Source organism: Ips typographus, linkage group LG3 (genome assembly GCF_016097725.1).
Source record: "Ips typographus isolate SLU linkage group LG3, UJ_Ityp_2.0, whole genome shotgun sequence".
Lineage (NCBI taxonomy): Eukaryota > Metazoa > Arthropoda > Insecta > Coleoptera > Curculionidae > Ips > Ips typographus.
In genome coordinates, this window is record NC_138424.1 from 5,767,475 (window position 1) to 5,787,790 (window position 20,316).

The 20,316-nt window shown below is 34.0% G+C and overlaps 7 protein-coding genes and 1 long non-coding RNA gene across 10 annotated transcripts; 6 read left to right on the top strand and 2 right to left on the bottom strand.

Annotated features, from left to right (window-relative positions):
- The first annotated feature begins 354 nt into the window (after nt 1-354).
- Rab35 (RAS oncogene family member Rab35) lies at nt 355-2,189 on the top strand. The gene is made up of 5 exons (XM_081976411.1): nt 355-580; nt 768-942; nt 993-1,117; nt 1,170-1,326; nt 1,378-2,189. Exons 1-5 carry the CDS (start codon nt 529-531, stop codon nt 1,469-1,471), a joined length of 603 nt encoding a protein of 200 aa, XP_081832537.1. The 5' UTR covers nt 355-528; the 3' UTR covers nt 1,472-2,189.
- A 120-nt stretch (nt 2,190-2,309) lies between these two features.
- Nucleotides 2,310-3,041, top strand: mRpL34 (mitochondrial ribosomal protein L34). Of its 2 annotated transcripts, XM_081976421.1 has the most exons (3): nt 2,310-2,471; nt 2,532-2,794; nt 2,871-3,041. In XM_081976421.1, exons 1-2 carry the CDS (start codon nt 2,419-2,421, stop codon nt 2,788-2,790), a joined length of 312 nt encoding a protein of 103 aa, XP_081832547.1. In that variant the 5' UTR covers nt 2,310-2,418; the 3' UTR covers nt 2,791-2,794; nt 2,871-3,041. The 2 variants fall into 2 exon arrangements, with proteins under 2 accessions (XP_081832547.1, XP_081832546.1); XM_081976420.1 differs by lacking the exon at nt 2,871-3,041 and having other exon boundaries at nt 2,532-2,832.
- Nucleotides 3,042-3,238: 197 nt separating this feature from the next.
- On the top strand, nt 3,239-4,734 carry LOC145727032 (protein LSM12 homolog B-like). The gene is made up of 5 exons (XM_081976415.1): nt 3,239-3,458; nt 3,659-3,795; nt 3,850-4,011; nt 4,072-4,152; nt 4,212-4,734. Exons 1-5 carry the CDS (start codon nt 3,338-3,340, stop codon nt 4,281-4,283), a joined length of 573 nt encoding a protein of 190 aa, XP_081832541.1. The 5' UTR covers nt 3,239-3,337; the 3' UTR covers nt 4,284-4,734.
- A 61-nt stretch (nt 4,735-4,795) lies between these two features.
- P5CDh1 (delta-1-Pyrroline-5-carboxylate dehydrogenase 1) lies at nt 4,796-13,331 on the bottom strand. The gene is made up of 11 exons (XM_081976378.1): nt 13,149-13,331; nt 10,762-10,969; nt 10,493-10,620; nt 10,297-10,437; nt 10,070-10,241; nt 9,784-9,971; nt 8,233-8,455; nt 8,001-8,179; nt 7,760-7,948; nt 7,593-7,711; nt 4,796-5,492 (listed from the first exon to the last, which is right to left on the bottom strand). Exons 1-11 carry the CDS (start codon nt 13,190-13,192, stop codon nt 5,377-5,379), a joined length of 1,707 nt encoding a protein of 568 aa, XP_081832504.1. The 5' UTR covers nt 13,193-13,331; the 3' UTR covers nt 4,796-5,376.
- LOC145727037 (uncharacterized) lies at nt 6,734-7,089 on the top strand. The gene is made up of 2 exons (XR_014177768.1): nt 6,734-6,870; nt 6,924-7,089. It is a non-coding gene; the product is annotated as an uncharacterized LOC145727037 (long non-coding RNA).
- Nucleotides 13,332-13,558: 227 nt separating the features above from the next.
- LOC145727016 (zinc finger Y-chromosomal protein-like) lies at nt 13,559-15,603 on the top strand. Of its 2 annotated transcripts, XM_081976392.1 has the most exons (8): nt 13,559-13,714; nt 13,772-13,902; nt 13,982-14,192; nt 14,246-14,431; nt 14,491-14,679; nt 14,735-14,871; nt 14,925-15,111; nt 15,165-15,603. In XM_081976392.1, exons 1-8 carry the CDS (start codon nt 13,674-13,676, stop codon nt 15,280-15,282), a joined length of 1,200 nt encoding a protein of 399 aa, XP_081832518.1. In that variant the 5' UTR covers nt 13,559-13,673; the 3' UTR covers nt 15,283-15,603. The 2 variants fall into 2 exon arrangements, with proteins under 2 accessions (XP_081832518.1, XP_081832519.1); XM_081976393.1 differs by lacking the exon at nt 13,559-13,714 and having other exon boundaries at nt 13,965-14,192.
- LOC145727024 (protein takeout-like) lies at nt 15,285-20,188 on the top strand. Its single transcript, XM_081976404.1, has 6 exons — nt 15,285-15,342; nt 19,164-19,233; nt 19,284-19,379; nt 19,437-19,581; nt 19,633-19,766; nt 19,818-20,188. The coding sequence occupies exons 2-6, from the start codon at nt 19,179-19,181 to the stop codon at nt 20,117-20,119; spliced, it is 732 nt and encodes a 243-aa protein (XP_081832530.1). The 5' UTR covers nt 15,285-15,342; nt 19,164-19,178; the 3' UTR covers nt 20,120-20,188.
- On the bottom strand, nt 16,888-18,046 carry LOC145727025 (protein takeout-like). The gene is made up of 5 exons (XM_081976405.1): nt 17,834-18,046; nt 17,694-17,777; nt 17,493-17,640; nt 17,304-17,437; nt 16,888-17,245 (listed from the first exon to the last, which is right to left on the bottom strand). The coding sequence occupies exons 1-5, from the start codon at nt 17,883-17,885 to the stop codon at nt 16,944-16,946; spliced, it is 720 nt and encodes a 239-aa protein (XP_081832531.1). The 5' UTR covers nt 17,886-18,046; the 3' UTR covers nt 16,888-16,943.
- Nucleotides 20,189-20,316: the final 128 nt, after the last annotated feature.

Sequence of the window (20,316 nt, forward strand, 5' to 3'; positions counted from 1 at the left end):
TTCCCATGTTAATCTCCTATGTCCAGGGTGCTCTTGGACACCTGGTATATTTACCAATTATATACCTAGTTTATATAGTTTTATATCTACTTTATAAAATAGTAAAAATACTATTATATTTGTTTATTTCACTTCTAAAACCTGTTTGCTAAAAGTTATTTTTATTACAGACAGTACCAAGACGAATAACCAAGAAATGTTTAAAAATTCACTGGCATTTAAATAAATGAGTATAGTTTTACAGGTTGTCCTCCAGAGGCTTTTGATCAGCTGACATATTACTACTACGCTGTCGTTTAACGACCTTAGCTGCAGCTGACACATTCTCAATTTTTTTATAATCAAATGTCAACTGTCAGTAGTGTCAAAGGAGATTATTCATCTCCACCTCTTTGGTTCTTTGGTTAAAATAATTCAGCAAATTATTAAAATAAATTCGCTTTCCCAGTTAAGGAAAAAAACAACAAGTTAAAAACTGTACATATTTATGTTAAAGTGGTGTTTAGCTGTTACTTAAATCAGTGCAGAATGGCTAGGGACTACGATCATTTATTCAAATTGTTAATTATCGGAGACAGCGGTGAGTATTTGGCGTGAGATCCCTCGGGGCGGGGTTTGAAAGGAAATTATATAAAAATTCTTATAAAATTGAAGGAACTATCTGGTTTACTTATCGCATCATTAGTTCACATCCGTTTAGTTGACTAAATTGAATGTCTGTTTACTGTTTGTCTTGACTGAAGTGTGGCAATTTTTTTATTATTTAGGTGTAGGAAAAAGCTCTTTACTGCTGCGTTTTTCGGATAACACTTTCACAGGGAGTTATATTACCACTATAGGAGTGGATTTTAAAATTAAAACTGTAAATATTGAGGGACAAAGAGTGAAATTACAAATCTGGGATACTGCTGGTCAGGAGAGGTTTCGAACCATAACCAGCACGTAAGTTGGCACAAATCCACTGTTAACTGTATGTTAAGGTAGCTTTTCAGGTACTACAGAGGCACTCATGGGGTTGTTATAGTGTATGATGTAACAAATGGGGAAACTTTTGCCAATGTTAAAAGGTGGTTGCATGAAATTGATCAGAACTGTGAGGTTGTGAATAGAGTTTTGGGTATGTTTATCTGCTAATACATTTTAGTTTAGTTTTAATGTTTTCTTGTTAGTGGGTAACAAAAATGATACTCCAGACCGCAAAGTAGTTCTAACTGAAGATGCTCAAAGATTTGCTGATACAATGAATATACAGCTGTTTGAGACTTCAGCTAAAGACAACATTAATGTGGAGGAAATGTTTATGTCTATAACCAGGCTAGTGCTTAGGTAATGTTTGAGTTACTTATTGGTGGAGTGTATCTAACTCTTGATTTTTAGGTCCAAATTAGAGATGCGCGAGCGGCAAAATGATCAGAAAGATATAGTAAATTTAAGAGATAAAAAGAAAAAGAAGAGTAGTAAGTGTTGTTAGCAGAACAGTGTGTTTGAGTGCATGATTGATGCTTTAGTGTACAGAAAGGATGGCCCTAAGTCCTATTAACAAATTCTCTTCCATTGAGGTATTAATACTGTTTGCAAAATGTAGCCAAAATATGTGTGATTCCTCAAAAACTGTACTGCATCATTTGGTTTTAATTTATTGGCTGTAAAAAAAACAACTACAGTTTATTATGGTTAAGTTTGATCCCATTAAAAACAAAAATCAAGCTTCATATATGGTCTTTAAAGAAATGTGGTCCAACTGAATAATTTATACACCACACATAACCAGTGTAAATAAATATGTTATGGCTTATTTGTATTAACTGTAACATAAGCTTTATTGATGTGAATCTTTTTAAACACATACCCAAGTGTGTATATTTTTAAAATCTGATTAGTTGTCAATTAATCTAGTTAGTTGGACATGTTCCATCTAAATGTATGTTCTTTTATTGGAAAAATTGCTCTCAATTTTTATATTTTGTAAGTGTCGGCTGCAATACAGGCATATCGTCAAAACTATAGAATTTATTTATGCCAATTATGACATTTACATACAGCCAGTAAACTGTAAGTGTATTTTAAAGGTGCATTTATTATTTATATAGTTTTATTTTTGTAATAATTTGAGAGTGTATATATAACCTGATGATACATAATAAGAGATCTTGCATTGGTTTCTTACCAAAATAAATAATTGTATATTTGTTCTGTAGTTTTATTGATTGAATAAAATGGTACCATAATACAAATGTGTAACTGTTTGCCTAATGTGGCAACACTTTAGCTAAAGTTAATCATCCAAGAACTGCCGGTAGGGAAGAAAAAGAAGAGCATAATTGAAAACCTAACCTACCTTTCTTAACTTTGTTTACCTTACCTCTTAGGGTTAGGGCTTATGTAATTATAATATTTAATTTAAAACAATCAGCATTTATGAGTATGTCTCTCTTCGGACGTTTTTTGCCGACGTTTCTGAGTGTCTCAAGGTAACATTTCTTGGTAACTGGTAATACTAACGACACAAGTTTGTATATTTATTGTTATAGTAAACTGCCGACACTTTTGGCCCAAAACCCTGCAAAACTCCACTCAGTGGCCACCTCTGCATCCAACGTACCCACCTCAGCCCGCCTGGGTCCCCTATTTGGCTCAATTACCAGGTCAATAATCCGATGTCATTTTCCCAGACCTTCGGAAAGAATGCGTGTTAAAAAGCATGGTTTTAAAACCAGAATGAGTACCCGAACCGGACGCAGAATACTTATGAATCGTATACTGAAAGGCAGATGGGTACTGTCTCATTAACTAGGTTTGCAAATTTATTGTATTAATATAGTTTCTATTTAAGTGCAGTTTTTTATTTGTTTTATATCCTAAATTTGTAGATATGCAGAATATACAGTCAGCATTCAATTTTCTAATTATGTGTTGGGTGCAGGCAAAAAGTCAGTGATAAAATGTTCTTTCTTCTAACTGTAAAGTTTTAAAAATGCTTGTATGCTTTTTAATTACATTAAACTCAGTATATTGATAGTAAAATAAAAGTAAAAAAAGTTGCAATGTGTAATTACAAAAATTTATTCCCAATCCAAAATTCAAGATATAAAATTGTGGTAACACCAGTTAAACCAGTGTCACGTGACACTACATCGATTTCAAACAACACGTCCACGTGGTAAAGGTAACGTGCTGACAACATCTATCAATATAATGTCAAATTCGCATTTAACTGACATAATAAAGCATTTCATTTTGCTTGCTTTGTTAATTGTTTGACGTTCTGTAAATCCTCATTCTCAAAAAAGCAGCAAATTTTGGGTTTTTTTATTGTTTTGTAAAGTGAACCAAAATAATGGCTGCCGTTTCGGAAATTTTTTCGTTGGGTAGTATTGTATGGTGCCGCACATGCTACGACACTGAAATTGAAGGAGAAGTTTTAGCCTTTGAGCCCCAAAACAAGATCTTGATCTTAAGTATCCTTTTTCTTTGTTATTTTAGCTAGAAGTAGTTACCCTTGTTGGCTCTACTATTTTTTATATTCCTTCCCTTTACCTAGAAGTCAAATTGCTCCTAAAGTTCACTTACATCCAACTAGACCCTTTGTAATAACAAGAGGAAGGACAGGCAGTCCTCTGCACAATACTTTGTAATAAGTTCCTTAATTAATATTTAGAATGTGGAGCCACAAATGGAAACCCTAAACTGAATGACATACAGTTTATCAATTTGTCTTTGGTTAGTGAATTACAGGTAAAGAAAGAAGGCAATTCATATACTTATGAAGCACCTCAAAGCCTCAACTTACACAGGGTAAGTACATCCACATTGTGGCATTCAATCTACTAAACTTCATTGTTTTTACAGTTAAACACAAGAGTGAGAAACCAAGTGGAGGAGAAACGACGAATGTTCCAGGCAATATCTGCAAATGTATCCACTGAAGGACAAAGCCTTTTCCTAGCTCTCTCTAAAATGATCAATGAAGTGAGATGGAGGAATTCTGAAATCATTATATGGGATCAAGAGGTACTGCCTGAATAGTGACTTTTGCCCAATTTTTAACTACCTTAATGAACAAACTTATAGGTTGTGATTAGCCCTCCATATGGATTGGACAATGTCAAAAGCAACACAAACAGCAGTGGACTAAAATATATTTTAAAACTTGTGAGTAATTTTACTATTTGTTGCTAATTTGTATTGAACATTGTTCTGTGTATGTGCAGGTAGAAAAGCATCTGCAGGACTTGTCCTTGAATACTCAAAGTGCAACACAAAACAACAGGTCATCTCAGTAAGCTCTTAGGGTGTAGAATAAACAATGTAAAATCTGCACTTGTTGGAATTTCCATTAAGTGTGTTTTGGTGTAGATAAATTTAAATCACAGTTTGATTCTGGACAAACCTAAAGGGCCTAGATTTTTTGATTATATTTTTAGTTTAGAGTTACCAAATGCCCATCCCTTTTAGGAAATTTCTTCAGTATTATGATTGGTACCACTGCTAAAGTGTAAGAAGGTAATTGAGGTATCAATAATTTTTCAATTCATTTACTGCTCAAGATCTGCTGTATAATTTATTGCAATTTAGCTTGAATTTTATTTGGGTATATTTATTTTTTAAATTGATTGAATAGTTACAATAATCACAATATTGACATTTTAAGAACTGTTATTTTTTAAAGTTTTGTTATAGGCCCCTTCTATTGTATTTAATTTATAAAAGAAATATAAAAATTTAATATTTCCATTTTGTATTTTACTGCTCCTGATGGTGCCCCTAGTCTTTGCTGTAAATAATAAAACTAGAATAACAAGAAAGCAAAATTTATTGCTACATAAAATTTCACATAATACTTAAACATTAAATTGATCATAATCAAATCTAACAAAAAAATAAATTAAGTGACATAATTGTGAGCACAGTAAGATTCTGAAACAAATTTGTTATTAAAAGACTAAAATATAATTGATTTTTAACGACGCATCTACACAGAGATATGTCATCGTTTAAATATAATAATTTAGGTTTATAAACCTAAAAAACCACCTAACAGATACATGCAACACTGATAACTTTAACCCTTAATATTGTCATTATTACTTCTCATTTCATTAATTTACCCTTAGCTAGAAAGAAAGAGAAAACACTTTCTTGCGAAACGACACTTATGCCCACCCGTTAACATGTTTTAACTACATTAATTAAGAAAACTTTTTAGTTATTTGCATCACGAAATTGTACAACTATCACAAAACAACTCAATCATCATTTTTACGGGCGATCAATCCGCGTTGTCTACCCGCTATATAAAGTATGTAACCGATATTATGTAAGAGTATATAAATTGAAGAAGTTCCTATACAGTGCATGTGATTTTATACAATTGATTTATTGTCGCATGTAAGGATAGTCGATTTCTGATAAGGGAACGAAAGTTTCCTTTACGGCTTGAGGATTGCCCCATCTGAGGGCGTAGTGAGGACCGCCTGCTTTATCGTTAGTACCTAAAATCAAACAGAGATTGAAATAGTAGGAATGTGATTGCTTCACTTTATTAAATTTATTGTTTCTTGTGAAGAAGGGTTGCAACAAAAAAATATAATAATAATACTAATATAATACTTTTTTTGGGGAAATAAGAAATAATACAATCTTATGAATGCTTCTAGATTAATTGAACAGCATTTGGACTGATAAAGAGTCTTTTGACTGCTCTAGAAGCACAGAAAAGCGTTTAGAGTGTTTTGAAATTCTTTGAAAGCTTCTTTGACTAGTTGAAGAACATTTGGAATCTTTTAGACGGTTCTAAAGGCTTTTGCAAGCTTCTAGACTGTTTTAGAAGGCTTTTTGTCTACTTTACAAGCATTTTACAGTTTCTACAGTCTTTTGGAAGCTTTTACATCATTCTGAAAGCTTTCAACTGCTCTAGAAACATACGGAAGCTGTTAAGGTCTATCCCAGAGCCAGCAGCAGTTACGTCAGATTGAAATTCACTCATTTCTTATGGCGGTTTTTATTGATATTTCGCGGTTGTCAGATTGAGCATTCCAGATTCTCGGTGATTTAAATTTTTTTTTGTTTTCGTTAGGCCAGACATATTGAAAGTTTGGATATAGAGCATTTTTAAAAAAACTATTTTCGTTTTTTGCTACCTGATAGATCTATCAGTGCAAGAAAATTGTTTTGTCTATCAATTCCTTTTTCACGAAAGCATTTGGCAACATGGCATCAGTGTGTTTTTAATGATAGCAAAGGACAGAACCATATTGATTGACAAGACTCACAAGAGTGAGGTTAAGCTGGTAAAAAGCAATATATAAACAAGAGCGGAAAAATTAAATCAGTATCGTTAGTTTACTCGTAAAATTACTTTATTTGAATTGTGCAGGCTGGTGTTGGTAATGATTCTGGACTGTGTGTGTTATTTTCTTGATGGTAAGTAAACCTGCAAAGTAAGGTAAGCAACAGCAACAACTCTCTGTATGTCACATGAAATATCTATCAGCCGCAAAATCAGCCACTGTTCGCTCATCATTGAATTATTAAGACATTTTCGGTTAAGGAAAATATCAAAATATGAAAAACACAAATATAACTCAGACAAAATAATAACCGAATCGATAAATTTCAGTTGCAATGGGCCAAGTTTGAAGAAACTGTCAACAAACGCCAAACAACCAAAATTATGAATTTTAAATGGCGTTGGGCACCGCCCTCTTTACAAGAAAGCCAAGAAGGTGCATGTCAAAAATTCCAATATGGCCGAAACAGTGGTTGACAGTTTGCATTTGTTTATATTGTGGAAATTGAGTTTTTTGATAATTAAATTAATTTTTAAGGTTTACAGTCAAGACTTGGGATTACTTGCCAAAGTGATTTGTTGTTTGCTATTATTTATTGTGGTTCATATGTTTATTGTTCTAGTGAAAGTGTAGTTTGTGTTTATTTTATTGTGATATCACTATTGTTATTGTTGTGATTGTTCCTTCATTGTTCTATAATTTGTTGTTGGTTTTTTACTTTAAATTCTATTGCCTCTACAATATGCCGTCCACTTGTTGTTTGCCAAATTGTAAAAGCAATTTAGTAAAAGGCCCAAAAGTGTCAGTCTTTTACTTTCCAAAAGACCCTGCTCGAACCCAACAGTGGTTGAAAGCTTGGAACTGGAATGATTTTACTCCCAACACAATACTCAGTGGTAAGTACAATAAGTGCTTTCTCATTCAGTAAACTAAGCCAGTTTTGCTTACCTAACTTCAAGGATTTCCAAATTTTCTTTGATTGAGCAGTTTTCACATTAGTTTGTTGTACTTTCCAGGACAAAGGGTTTTAACTAAAATTGTGTCCACAAACCATCTGCATAGGTTTGTGGACAAAACAAAAATCGCTAACGCTGCCATTAACTTTAACGATTACGTTAATGACGTCAAAAGTCCGTCTCCATCAGTTTACAACTAATAGACAAGGAACGACAATTATTACGTCACACCCTGGAATAGACTTTAGACTGTTTTGAAATAGTTTGAAAGCTTCCATCAGACTAGTTGAAGAGCATTTAGAATATTTTTAAAAACAAAAAAAACCAGGTGATTAACTGAACTCACCTGACATTCTGGCACCACCAAACGGTTGTTGACCCACGACACTGCCAGTCGACTTGTCGTTGACGTAGAAGTTACCCGCTGTCATTTTTAAGTCTTCTACTGCGGCCTTAAGGAATGCTCTACAACCATGTTAATGTTTACACTGTTATTTATGTCAAAAAACTCACTCGTCTTTGGCGAAAACTGCACCGGTTAGTGCAAATTCCGTCGTGCTACCAACCAAATCCAACGTTTGTTTCAGTTGAGCGTCTGGATACACGTAGATGGATAGTACAGGCCCAAATATTTCTTCTGTCATTATCTTGTCCCTGGGATCTTTCGTTTGAACGATTGTAGGTTCAATGAAGTAGCCAGTGCTATAATTACAACAGTTGAATAATGTCAATGACAACTAGCGGAAGTGATTACCTGTCATCGTATTTTCCTCCACCTATAATTTCCAAGTTAGACGACTTTTTGGCGTGTTCAATATACCCGGAAATCCTTTTAAATGCTTTATCGTCGATAACCGCTGACGTAAAGCTGGTGTAGTCGGTAGGATCGCCGATTTTCAGCGCAGCTCTTTTAGCCAGTAATTTTTCTTTGATCTACTCAAACAATGTTACCACAACTGACTCAATTTTAATTTTATTCTACTTACTTGAGACCACAAAGATTCAGGAACGTACATTCGGCTGCAGGCGCTGCATTTCTGTCCGCAAAACTCAAAAGCGCTTCGAATGGTGCCGTTTACCACCGTGTCCACGTCGGCGGACGGATGGACAAAATGATAATTTTTACCACCACACTCACCAATCAATCGAGGGAAGTTTTTGTAAGTGCCGATGTTTTGACCTACCTGCTTCCATAAGCGAGTAAATGTTCTAGAAAAAATATTAACAGTTACACATATTAACGTTGTTTTTAAAATGTTTACTTCATGTTAGTTAGTTAGTTAGGCAATATATTTCATATTTGTTACATAAAGAGATAACAAAAAGAAACTTTGTCAATAGGCCCATAACAGGCCACATACAAGATGTTTTACGTGTTTGTACAAAATGTTACACTAGCTGGTATATACATTGTTAAAATCATATTAATAATAAAAAAAAAAGTTCTAAAGTTAACTATAGGTATTTTTACATATTCATGTAGTCATCCAGAGTATATGGCTCTAGGTTAATAAGCAATTTTTTAATTTTTTTTTAAATACTGATATGCTTTTTTGTTGACTAACTTGTCGAGGTAACTTGTTAAACAATTTTACGCACATATATTCTGGACTTTTTTCGCTCAGGTTCAGTCTGTGCCTAGGGTAACAAAAATATTCAGATCTTGTGTTGTAGTTTTGATGCGAACTTAATTGTTGCAAAAGATGTTTGTTTCTATACAGAAACATGAGGCATTCAAAAATATATAATGCATACACTGTCAGAATTCCCAATTGCCTGAAAACATTTCTACATGATTGGTTAAAGTCCATTTTTTTAACTATCCTAATAACCCTCTTCTGAGCAATAAAACAATCCTGAATACCTGCACTTTTACCCCAAAAAATTATTCCATATTTTAATATGGATTCGTAATTTGCAAAATACAATATTTTCATACTTTTCTCACCCATATACTTGCTAATCACTCTAATGCCATAACAGACGGAGAATTTTTTAATTAATTTATTCACGTGAAAAGACCAATCCAAATGCTGATCCACCCACAGACCCAAGAACTTTTTGTATTCTCTGTTACAGGAAAGCTGTCACTTCCTATTTTTACATAATTGGTTTTTTCCAATGTGGACTGTCTGTTTCGAAATAGTAGTACATTAGTCTTTTGAACGTTTATGATTAGACGATTTTTGGCAAACCATTTACTTAGTGTCTCCATAAGGTGATTGGTGTCTGTTAAGAGTTGACAAAAATTGCCGTTCGTAAGTAACAGACTAGTATCATCTGCATAATTAATTATTTCTTGCTTAGGACTTTGTATCAGAGAACAGATGTCATTGATAAAACTTACAAACAGGAGCGGTCCCAATATACTACCCTGGGCTATGCCATGATCATTATATAATCTTTTTGAATTACAACTTTGAGAATTTTTACATATCTTTACTATTTGAGCCTGTTCAAAAAGATACTGCCACGCATGTTTTGGCAACACTGTTATCTCAACCCTTGTTTAGAATATAAGCATTTAAACAACTTACGGTACACTTCCGGTGAAATTAATACCAGCCAGATGTGGTGAAGCAGTGATGGCGTCACCAAACACGGGCCCATCAGCAGGAACAAAGTTAACCACGCCCGGTGGAACTCCGGCCTCTAAGCAAATGTTGAAATTGACCCAGTTTGACAACAACGCAGTGTCGCTAGGCTTCCACAACACTGCGTTCCCCTACAACAAGCCTAGATGAACTGATTATCATTAGTGAGACGAGATGCCATCTAGTAACAGTGCTGTAAGTGTCGGAGTTTCTTGGATCTAATACTCACCATCAATGCTGGGGTGTACGCCAAGTTACCACCAATAGCGGTGAAGTTAAAGGGCGACACTGCGGCTATGAAACCGTCGATTCCACGATACCTCATGGAGTTTTTCGTGACTTTTGGGTTTTCGGATATGGGTTGGTATTTTGAAGCCTCTTTGACAAAATAGGCGTTTAATCTATAAGTTGACAGGTTTTTGTTATTGAAATCATTGTGGAAAGGGTGTAAATAACCTGAAAAAGTCGATAAGTTCGGCGGCAGAGTCGATTTCGGCTTGGATCACCGTTTTGGCCTGGCCTAGCATAGTAGCGGCGTTCAATTTTGCCCGGTATTTTCCGGCCATCAAGTCGGCGGCCTTATCCCAAATCTTTAACCTAAAAAACCTAGGGTTACTACTAATTTTTACACTAAAAGCCAATTAAAGATAACCTTTCTGACAAAGGGGTTCGGTCCCATTTTTTTTGGGTTTCTGTAGCAGTTTGTATTGCCTGATTCACCAGTTTCGTATCGGCGTAGTAGAATTTTGCCACCTTCTTTTTGTGATTGTGTGGCATCACCTATAAACCAAATAAAAATAAGCTAATCCTCTGCATTTTAAAAATTAGCAAATAACTGGACTAATAAGTTTTTAAATAACCTAATAGCTCTATAAAAAGTCACCTAAACATGTTTTTCTAATTAAATTTCAACCTGCTCACCTGGTAACGAACATCGTTCGTTTTGAACTCCTTATCCCCAATCACAATTGGCACTTCTTCTGTTTTATTCGAAATTTCATTCAATGCCTTTTCCAGCTCTGCCCTTTCGGGAGAACCTTTCAGGTACTCCAACACGGGTTCGTTTTTGGCGGGAAAATCGCTCAGTCTGACTTCCGGTAGCACTGAGCCTAGACATCTTATACCAGTTCTGGAAATATTTTATAAAATTTGATACATTTAAGTTTAGTAAATTTAATTAAAATAATCACAATAGGTAGAGTGAATTCATTTACCAAAATGTTATGATTATGTTTGCCATACATGCTTTTTTGTACAGGGTGTCCCAATAAGCCGTGCACGCCGCTGTTCCTCGGTAACTGACATTTTTTTTATTAGTAAATGCTTTACTGTTTGTTTGCACGTTTCGATACCACTAAAATGAAAAATGTCCAAAAACTCAACAACAAAAATTTAAATGGAAAGGTATAGTCAAATCTCATAAAAGTAATCCCCTATTCTCTAGGAAGAATTTTGATATTTAACTATTTTTTCTATTTCTTCAAATAAAGTGGTGGGAGTAGTCCGAAGTTTGCTTTGAAAGAAATGAAATATCTCGAAAACGGCTAATCGTGGAAACTTTGTTTTTGCGGCATTTTCTGTCCTGTATATAGAGTGTCCCAAAACAATGTTCCATTTAGTTTTCGGTCTTTTCGATAGAAGGCGTTTTTACAAAAATTGCACTTTCATCTTAGATATCTCGAAAAAATCAAATGCAATGATAATAGGATGCTATACCATAGCCATATAGAGTTTTTGAACATTTTTCATCTTAGTGGTATCGAAACGCCCCCTAGCGGTGGATATAGAAAGCTGAAAATTATTTCCAGCATTTTTCATTTAGTACTAAAAAAATTGTTCCTAGCCATACTATGTACAGTTTTCGAGAAACAGCCGCGTGCACGGCTTATTGGGACACCCTGTACAGTGCCTTTTTTGAAAACACAGGCGCCATCTGTTATTGCAAATTGAAAGCTGAAGTAATGAGGATCCTTTCAAGGTAATTTTAAGCTAGCAGCTTTGTTTTATGTGACTGTGACATTTTGCACCTAAAGTATTACATTTAAATTCCAACTTAACTCACTGAACTTAAAAACTCAAAAACTCCCCCTGCCATTAATGAACAAAGTCGACATTTGACAGTAACCTGAGGATGTTACAGTTGAACAGAAAAACGCCTCTTTCATTTTGACTTGGTGCTGTACTATATACTCCTATGTAATGGAAATTTTTAGCTTCAGTTAACCTTATCTACATTCTACATGCATTAAAAGAAAGGAATAAAATTTAGATTTTTTAAATTTATTAGATATAATAGTATATTTAATATAATAGAATTCTATTCATTCACACTTATCACATGGTACCTAATGGGCCAAATAATAGTGACTACAGCCACTGCTACAGCTGCACATCCTTACATAACCTTGACAATACCATTTGACCTGACATTTCTATTTTTACTTTGATATGGGGACCAATTAAATTTATTAGGGGATTAGGACCCAAAGATTTCCAGTTTTATGAACCTACTTCAAACTGATTATAAGAGATTAAACCTAAATTACACCTGACACAGTGTTATTTACATTTAAAAGAAGTTTAATTTTCAAATCACTTCACACCAAACAGTGCAGGTGTGAAAAAAAATGTCACACTTGAATTTGACTTGAAAAGCAAAAGAGAGAGAGGCAATTAAACTGTCCTACACCAGACACTGATCCAGTATGCATTAATGCACTTGTCCCCTAGAAATAAAGCTATTTTTAAATATAATGCATACAGATACATAAGAGGATTTCAAAAATAAATGGGTATGACCTTGGTCAACAAACAAATATTTGGCAGAGTGGCATATCTATAATTATTGTGTCTCTGATGGTAATTAAACTGATTGGAAAGAAAGGAAATTCGATAAGAGACATCCCCACACACACACACCTTACCATTTTACAAGAAAGAATGTTATGGCAAAAAGGCATTTTTTAACTGGTTAATTAATTAAGTTAAATTGAAAATATAGTAATAGTAGTAAAATAGGCTTGTGATATAAAACTATAAAGATAAATAAAGTGATAGTGGAGCAGTAGTATTGATTTTTGAAGCAAGTGGAAATTTCCATTCAGCTTGCAATCTCAAATGCACAATTTTAATGGGGGGGTCATTCACTACATGGTAAAACTCCTATAAGTTCTATTAATAAAATTTAACAAAAATCACTCATTTAAAAGGTGAAGGGGGTTAATTCCACTCATCAAATTGAATTAATGTGTGAGTAATTTCGATAAGGAGTTTCTTCAATTGGATTGCATGTCAATTGATATACTGACCTTTGAAGAGATTGGGAAAGGTTCTGTTTACACACCGATAACATGTTTACATAAGAAACCTCTTGACTTCTTGATAAAAACTGTTCAAGAGGATACACACACTTCGATTACGAAATTCAGTCGATTATTTTTTTTCGAATGCACAAGCACAACATTATTTTTGACAGTTGCACTTCGTGGCTCGACCGGTGACGTAACGACTGAGGGGGCGTGGTTTAGCAGTGTTACGTCACTCCAGTCAATTTTTGCTAATTTATTTATTTTATAATATTAAAACCCTGCTGTTTTATTAGTTTTTATGTTTTTTAGTTGGCTGTTAAGAATTTTTATAATTAAGGGATGGATTAACCGTTAGGTGACAATTATCACGTGACTTAGTTAACAACAATGAGCATGGCATCACGTGCCATAATCACCATTAATTTTGACAATTGACAAGGAATCTCCAGCCAGGGTATTGTTTTTATTGATATTTTTGATGTGTTTACAAATTATTACAAGTTTTAAGTTTTAATTTAATTTCACATGATGGCTGAAGAGATCAATTCCTTGTTAGGAGCTAAAGGGTAAGCAACAGTTATTTGTTTTCAGACCAAAACTAAAATTTAAAGGGTTTTATTCAGGCATAAAATTATATCCTGTCACTATCAGGGTGACTACACTTGTCCAGTTTGCCCCTATAAAACTGAGCTCAAAAGTAATTTGGGGCGACATGCCAAAAGCCATGAGACAACTTTGAATCTCAGTGATGAAGGTAAGTTCAACTGCCTACCATAATTAATTTTTTTTACTTACTTAATAATTTGAATACTAAAGTTTAGGCTATAATTTAGGTACCATGGAAAAGCTCAAGGCACAACCCAGCACTACAGACAATTACAAGTGTGGTTACTGCAACTTTACAACCAAATTCAAGCAAAACCTTTCCAAACATGTAGCTACACACAGACCATCAGGCAATAAACTTTTGCTGCATAGTTGTGATAAATGTGCATTTGAAACCAAGGATAAAAGTAGCTTTAAGCGACATCAACTAACTCACAAGTTAATTTAAATTGTAATAATAATTTCCTATTGGCAAATGGGTGAGATTTTAGGAAACTGGAGGAGGTGGAACACTATAAATGTTCACAGTGCAACTTTGTAACCAAACATCAAAGCTCAATGAATAGTCACATTCTATGTATTCACAATAAAGACCTGATAGAAAAGTTTCAGTGTCTTGAATGTGATTTTACTACCCACCACAAATTGTCACTAAAAAGTCACATTCTAACTCATAGGTTTGTGCTTGAGTTAACAATAATACAGTAAAAAACTAAATATTGATTGTATTCTGCAGAAAGCCAGGTGAAGTTCCTATGTACAAATGCCCTGAGTGCTCCTATGAAACTAAAAATAAACTGTTCCTGCCCAATCACATGAAAACCCACTTAAGTAGTGTTCCCTGTCCTGTGTGTCAGAAAATGATCTCTCAAAGAGGAATGCCTGTTCATTTAAAGAGTCACCAGAGTGATGATGTAAAGAAAAAGTAAGTAAATTTGCTTTGTACTACAACTTCCACATTTTTGTTAACTATTCTCTAGGTACAAATGCAAACATTGCAATTATGGCACACAATATTTTGGAAACATGAGTCGCCATTTGAAGATAATGCATTCCAACAAAAAGGATGTCAACTACAAACAATGTCCTGACTGTTCTTTCAAAACTTTAGAAAACTGTATGTTTATTTTCTATGTTTACAATATAATAACAAATAACTATTTTCTATAGCCAGACTGAAAAGACATATCAAAGAGATGCATTCCGAGGAAGCGCCGCAATTTAAATGCGAACATTGCGAGTTTAAATCCAAGTTTAATTCCTGTCTAAAACGACACGTGGAAACCGCCCATATTAACACGGACCCGGTCACATGTCCCGAATGCCATAAACAGTCGGCAAATATCTACACTTTAAGGTAATCTTGTTGATTTTCTTTTAATGGAGTTTATTTGCACTGTGAAAATGTAGGATTCACATGAAGCTGCATAAAAAGGAGAACGAAATTAAAATGTTTCAATGTGTGGAGTGTTCTTATAAAACCAGGCACAGCGGCGCTTACAAAGACCATATCAAAAGGCTCCATTGATGTTTGATTTATTGTTTTGTCTGTGATTGACTACAGTTTTATGGGGCAATTTATTTGGCGGTAAGCATGAGGTGTATCAAGTGGTTCTATCAGAATTGACTGGATCTAGAACCAGACTGATGGATGTTTTGCTAAAGTCACTTTAATTTTACTACTTTACTGACCGTCAAAAGTCAATTTTTAATAACTAAATAAACAACATTTTCAAAATAATCACTAATTATATAAATAATGTCTGGTGCTCACGTGTTATTAGTGGTAATTTTTAGCGACTAAAATTGGTCAATTAGCAATCAAAAATAAATAAATAGTGTCTCCTAATTACCTGGCGTTTTGAGGGTTCAGTGTAAACATAGTAATTATCCACAAGCCCCAGAGGTCATCATAATTGCAATGTATAAAATATAATGTAAGTAAAATGCAATTTTTCTTTAAAATGACAAGAGTAATATTGTCCTTATTGCAGGAGAAAAAGTGCAGTAAATTTCATATTTGTTCTGGCTAATTGGGAATTAATAAAAAAAAACAACAAGTCTGAAATAAATTCACCTGATAGCCCTGTTCATTAGCTTTCTTTTGTTATACGGTGGTTTTATACAGGGTGTTTCAAATAAGCGAGTTATGGATGATTTTCTGAAAAAGTGCACCAAAATTTCGCTCAAATTGGGAATTTCTGCTTTCGAGGAGGGTGGTCCTCGAAAGCAGAAATGCAAATGAAAAAGTGCACCAAAATTCCCAATTTGAGCGCTGCTAGAACAAAAACAATTGAATATCGATACAAACGTTTTACATCAAGTAGGCCTAGAATTTGACGTACATTCCAAAAATCGAATAAAAAATTATAAGTTTGGTTGGTTGCTCAAATTTGGGACACCCTGTATACTGATGGATTATCTAGGAATAAAGTAGTTATATGCAAATATTTACAAGATTCATATTTGGTATTTTTTTATAAAATGAAAATTAAGCAAGGATGTTAAAAATTAATTGAATCACCCTGTAAACTATTCCATTGTATTGTCAATAACTCAGTTATTTTGACAATTGTAGGGTGGTTCAATATACCACTTTGTAGCTCTTGAAATTCTCTTTGGACCATCCTGTATAGCGTTTTTACCTAAAACGTCGAATAAGTGAGTTATTTACGGTTAAAACTGAGTTGTTTGATTTTGACAGATTTCACTGTGACAGCCCGTAAATCTGTTATTTTGACAGTTACAGGGTGCTTCAATATACCAATTTGTAGCCCTTGAAATTGTCTTTTGATCACCCTGTATACCATATATAGTAGAATTGTCACGCTACCGAAAGATTAACGCTTTTATACCGGGAATGTGTTGCCCAGAAGGGATAAATTTAAATAAAGTTTAATGTATTTTTAATCATTTTAGATGTCTTAAATTATATCATTAGAATGCATGATAAGTTTGACAATAAAAATGACAACTTTGACAGTTGTTTTCCCTATCAAGGAAAGTCATTTTTCGTTAAAATCTCTGCATTATTGGTGCCAACCAATTGGTTGATAACGTTTGATAACGATTGAGAACATTTTGTAGGGTTCAAAGGTTTGTCATATTTCAGTCAACATTCAAAACAGACCAATAACGATTCTAAAATGCATTTATTTTCACGTAAATAAAAACAGTATAACAACTGGACTACTGTAAAAACAACTTTTTAGCCGGAACATTCGAAAACACTGCCTTGGTCACCAGAAGGCAGAACCGGGCGAAATTGGTTTCATAATTGCGCCCCACGTCTTTATAGACGGCTTCCCATTCCTCGTTCAACACTTTGTTGACGTTGTCTCCCAAAAGTTTGTTGCCATCAAACAGGTTTTCGTAATTGAACGCTATACTGGCAGGAATCATGCGGATATCGTAGCTTTTCGGAATATAGTAAGCGTCTCCGTTTTTGTCTTTCTTTTCGAACTTTATACGATTATGTACTGCTATGTTGGCTGAAAGTTTTAAAAGATAATCAGTTGATGCTTATTTTATTTTTTTTTATTTACTTACTACTTATCATACTGCAAGGCCCTGTTCCTTTGACGGGTATTATAAGAATTCTACCTTCCATGTCGTAAATGCCCTTAATCGATACTTCAGGCACTTTGCCGTCAAAAGTCAAGACCATTTGGTCGAAATCCATACTAAAACACCAGACAAATCGTAATTTTTCCACTAATAACTCGCTCGATTACTTACTGTGCCTTTTCCACCTGCATTTTAGAAAATCCAGTCAAACTTAAGTTCGAGTAGTGTTGGACTAAATGCACCACTCCAGTTCCGGCTCCTATAGTAGATTCGGGAACGATCACAGGATCGATTGAGGGTATATTAGATTTGGGATCCCCTACAGTCCTAAATTAATGAATATTTCTTATGTGGGAGACTGCAATAACTTACCAGTTTTCAGTTGTTGAAATGCGTCCTGAATGGCTTCTTTCAAACACTGATCGTCTTTAACTTTGCACGCTTTGAATTCAATTCCTACAATAAAGTTGTACAGTCAAATTAAGGTGTTTTAGGTTTTGTGGAAGTTTTACCAAAAGTTTGATGGCTCAAAACAACTAACACAAGAACTGTAGTGATGAACATTTTAAACTGATTAATTCTTGGACTAGTAAAAAGGTGAATGAATTACTTTTCACGTTAATAACCTGTATTTAAGATGTTAGCTTTTATATACCCTAGCACGAGCGCAAATTTGTTGTTAATTAAATGCTTCTAAATTGTCATTATGAAAAAAAGTATAATATTGATAATTTGCTAACTGTACTTGCAGGGACAGAGTGGTCATTAGTGATGTCAATACAGGATGGTCTGCTGGAATCAATATAAAAATAAAATAAGAAAGTTTGATCTTTGTAAGAGTTTTTATAAAATTAATAATTATGATCTGCAAAGTGTCATTTCTTATTTAAAAATGGAAGTTTAAACTATAAAGTGAGTATATCAGTACAGCAAAGCAGAAAAACGTGTGTACGAGATTTGGAAAACAGTAACTTATAATTACTTTGTCATTAAATTAACCTCAGAATTAATCAAATAAGTTTGTCCCAATTTATCTAACTCTGTACTTCCTTGGGGCACCCTGTATAGATCAATTATTGTTTTAGATAATTTAGATATTAAATCCAAATTGTCCGCACGTGGTTTAAGTAAAAAAAAAACAGCATTGAGTTATTTATTTCTCTATACTCTTTTTGTATACAAGTAGTGTGCAATTAATTACATCCTTAATAATAAAGGTCTAGTATTACTGCATTACCTTTACCACTTTAGTAACCAGAATTAAAATTATTATATTTGTTTAATGAAATAATGAGACTCCCCAATTACTACAAATTAGTGCACTGGTGATCTTAACATATACATTTCATGATGATAAAATTTGAGCCGGTCACAGAGTAATAATTTGACTTTGAAATTAATTAATCATACAAGTCCAAAGCCACAATTTGTTAAGTTGAGATATTACACTTTGTGAGAATCATTGATGGTAAGGCGTTTGCGTCAATCTCAGCACAGTGGGTATAAATAATTGTGATTGGTCAATAAAAGCAGCTTTCAGCTTGCTGCTTTCACTTGGCCAATCACAATATACTACCATCAGTGCTACAATTTACGCAAATGCTGCACATTTGGACTTGCATAATTCCATTTGATAAAACAAACTATATTTACTAAAACTAAAATGCCAACTAATGGTCAAAACAATAGTACCATATACTTGGAAGTATTTATGTTCTTAACTATAATAATTACGAAAACATAAGTAACTTTCGCGTCGACAATTATAACTAAACTCAAAGGTCCAAATTATCATGCTTTAAATAAAGAAACTGCATAGATTTTTAAACTATTTGTGTTTAGTAATATCCGGTAAATATGATGCGTCTCTCCTCAGCTAGTTTGTTGATTGTTTCACTTTTCTTTGGATGCGGTAAGTTCCATGTGAATTAAATGACCAAATACGTTAACAGAACGTTTTAGATGGAGCAAGTTTCAATTTTTGCCAGTCCTCAGAAGCTAATTCGGACGAATGTTTGTCTAAAAACATTGAAACAGCAATGCGATCGTTAAAAAGTGGTAATGGTTTACTATAAATGTATCTGTGTGTAATTTATTGATATTCCTTCTTATAAGGTAATTCTGAGTATGAACTGCCACCACTGGACCCAATTGCGGTGGAGGCTATAACAATAGACGCTGGAAAATCCATCCAATTGGTACAATACTACACCAACGTGCTAGTTTCCGGATTCAGTGAAGTCAAAGTTGAAAAAGCTCAGTAAGTTAAGCTTATTTTGTAGTTCCAACCGAAACTTTTAAACCTTTACAGCTATGATGCAAAGAAGAAAATCCTTACGATTACCGCGCTTTTTCCTAAATCCATCCAGGCTGGACATTACGTTTTGAATGGGGCTCTACTCTCCTTACCGTTTCACGGAAACGGAGCCTCTACCCTTCAATTAGGTAGGTTTTAAACCAGAATCTAAACACCCAAATAATTCTAGCATGTTCTAGATAACAACGTAATAAACTGTAAAATTCAGTTTAAAGAAGTGACCAGAAACAATGAAACTTTTCTGAAAATCGTTACTTTTGACGTCGATATTAAAACCAAAAAAATGACAGTCAGTTATGAGAACTTATTCGATGGCAACAAACTGTTGGGCGACAACATGATCAATTTGATCAACGACGAATGGCAAACCTTGTACAACGACGTCAAACCGTCAATTGACAAGAACTACGCCAGGGTGTTTAAGGATTATGCTCAAAAGTTTTTTGATAAAGTACCCGCAAATAAAATATTTCTGAATTAGCATAATAATTGACAACTATTGTAACAATTAGTGTAAATAATAAATGATCATTTATGTAGATGTAGACAATCAACGTTTTATGTATTTGTATCACAAGAACTTTTACTTGAGTTACTATTTTAGTGGGTTATTTTGTTTGTATAGTCAAGTCTACAAACTGCAGTGTTTGCAGTTCGTGATTGGTCAATAAATTACCC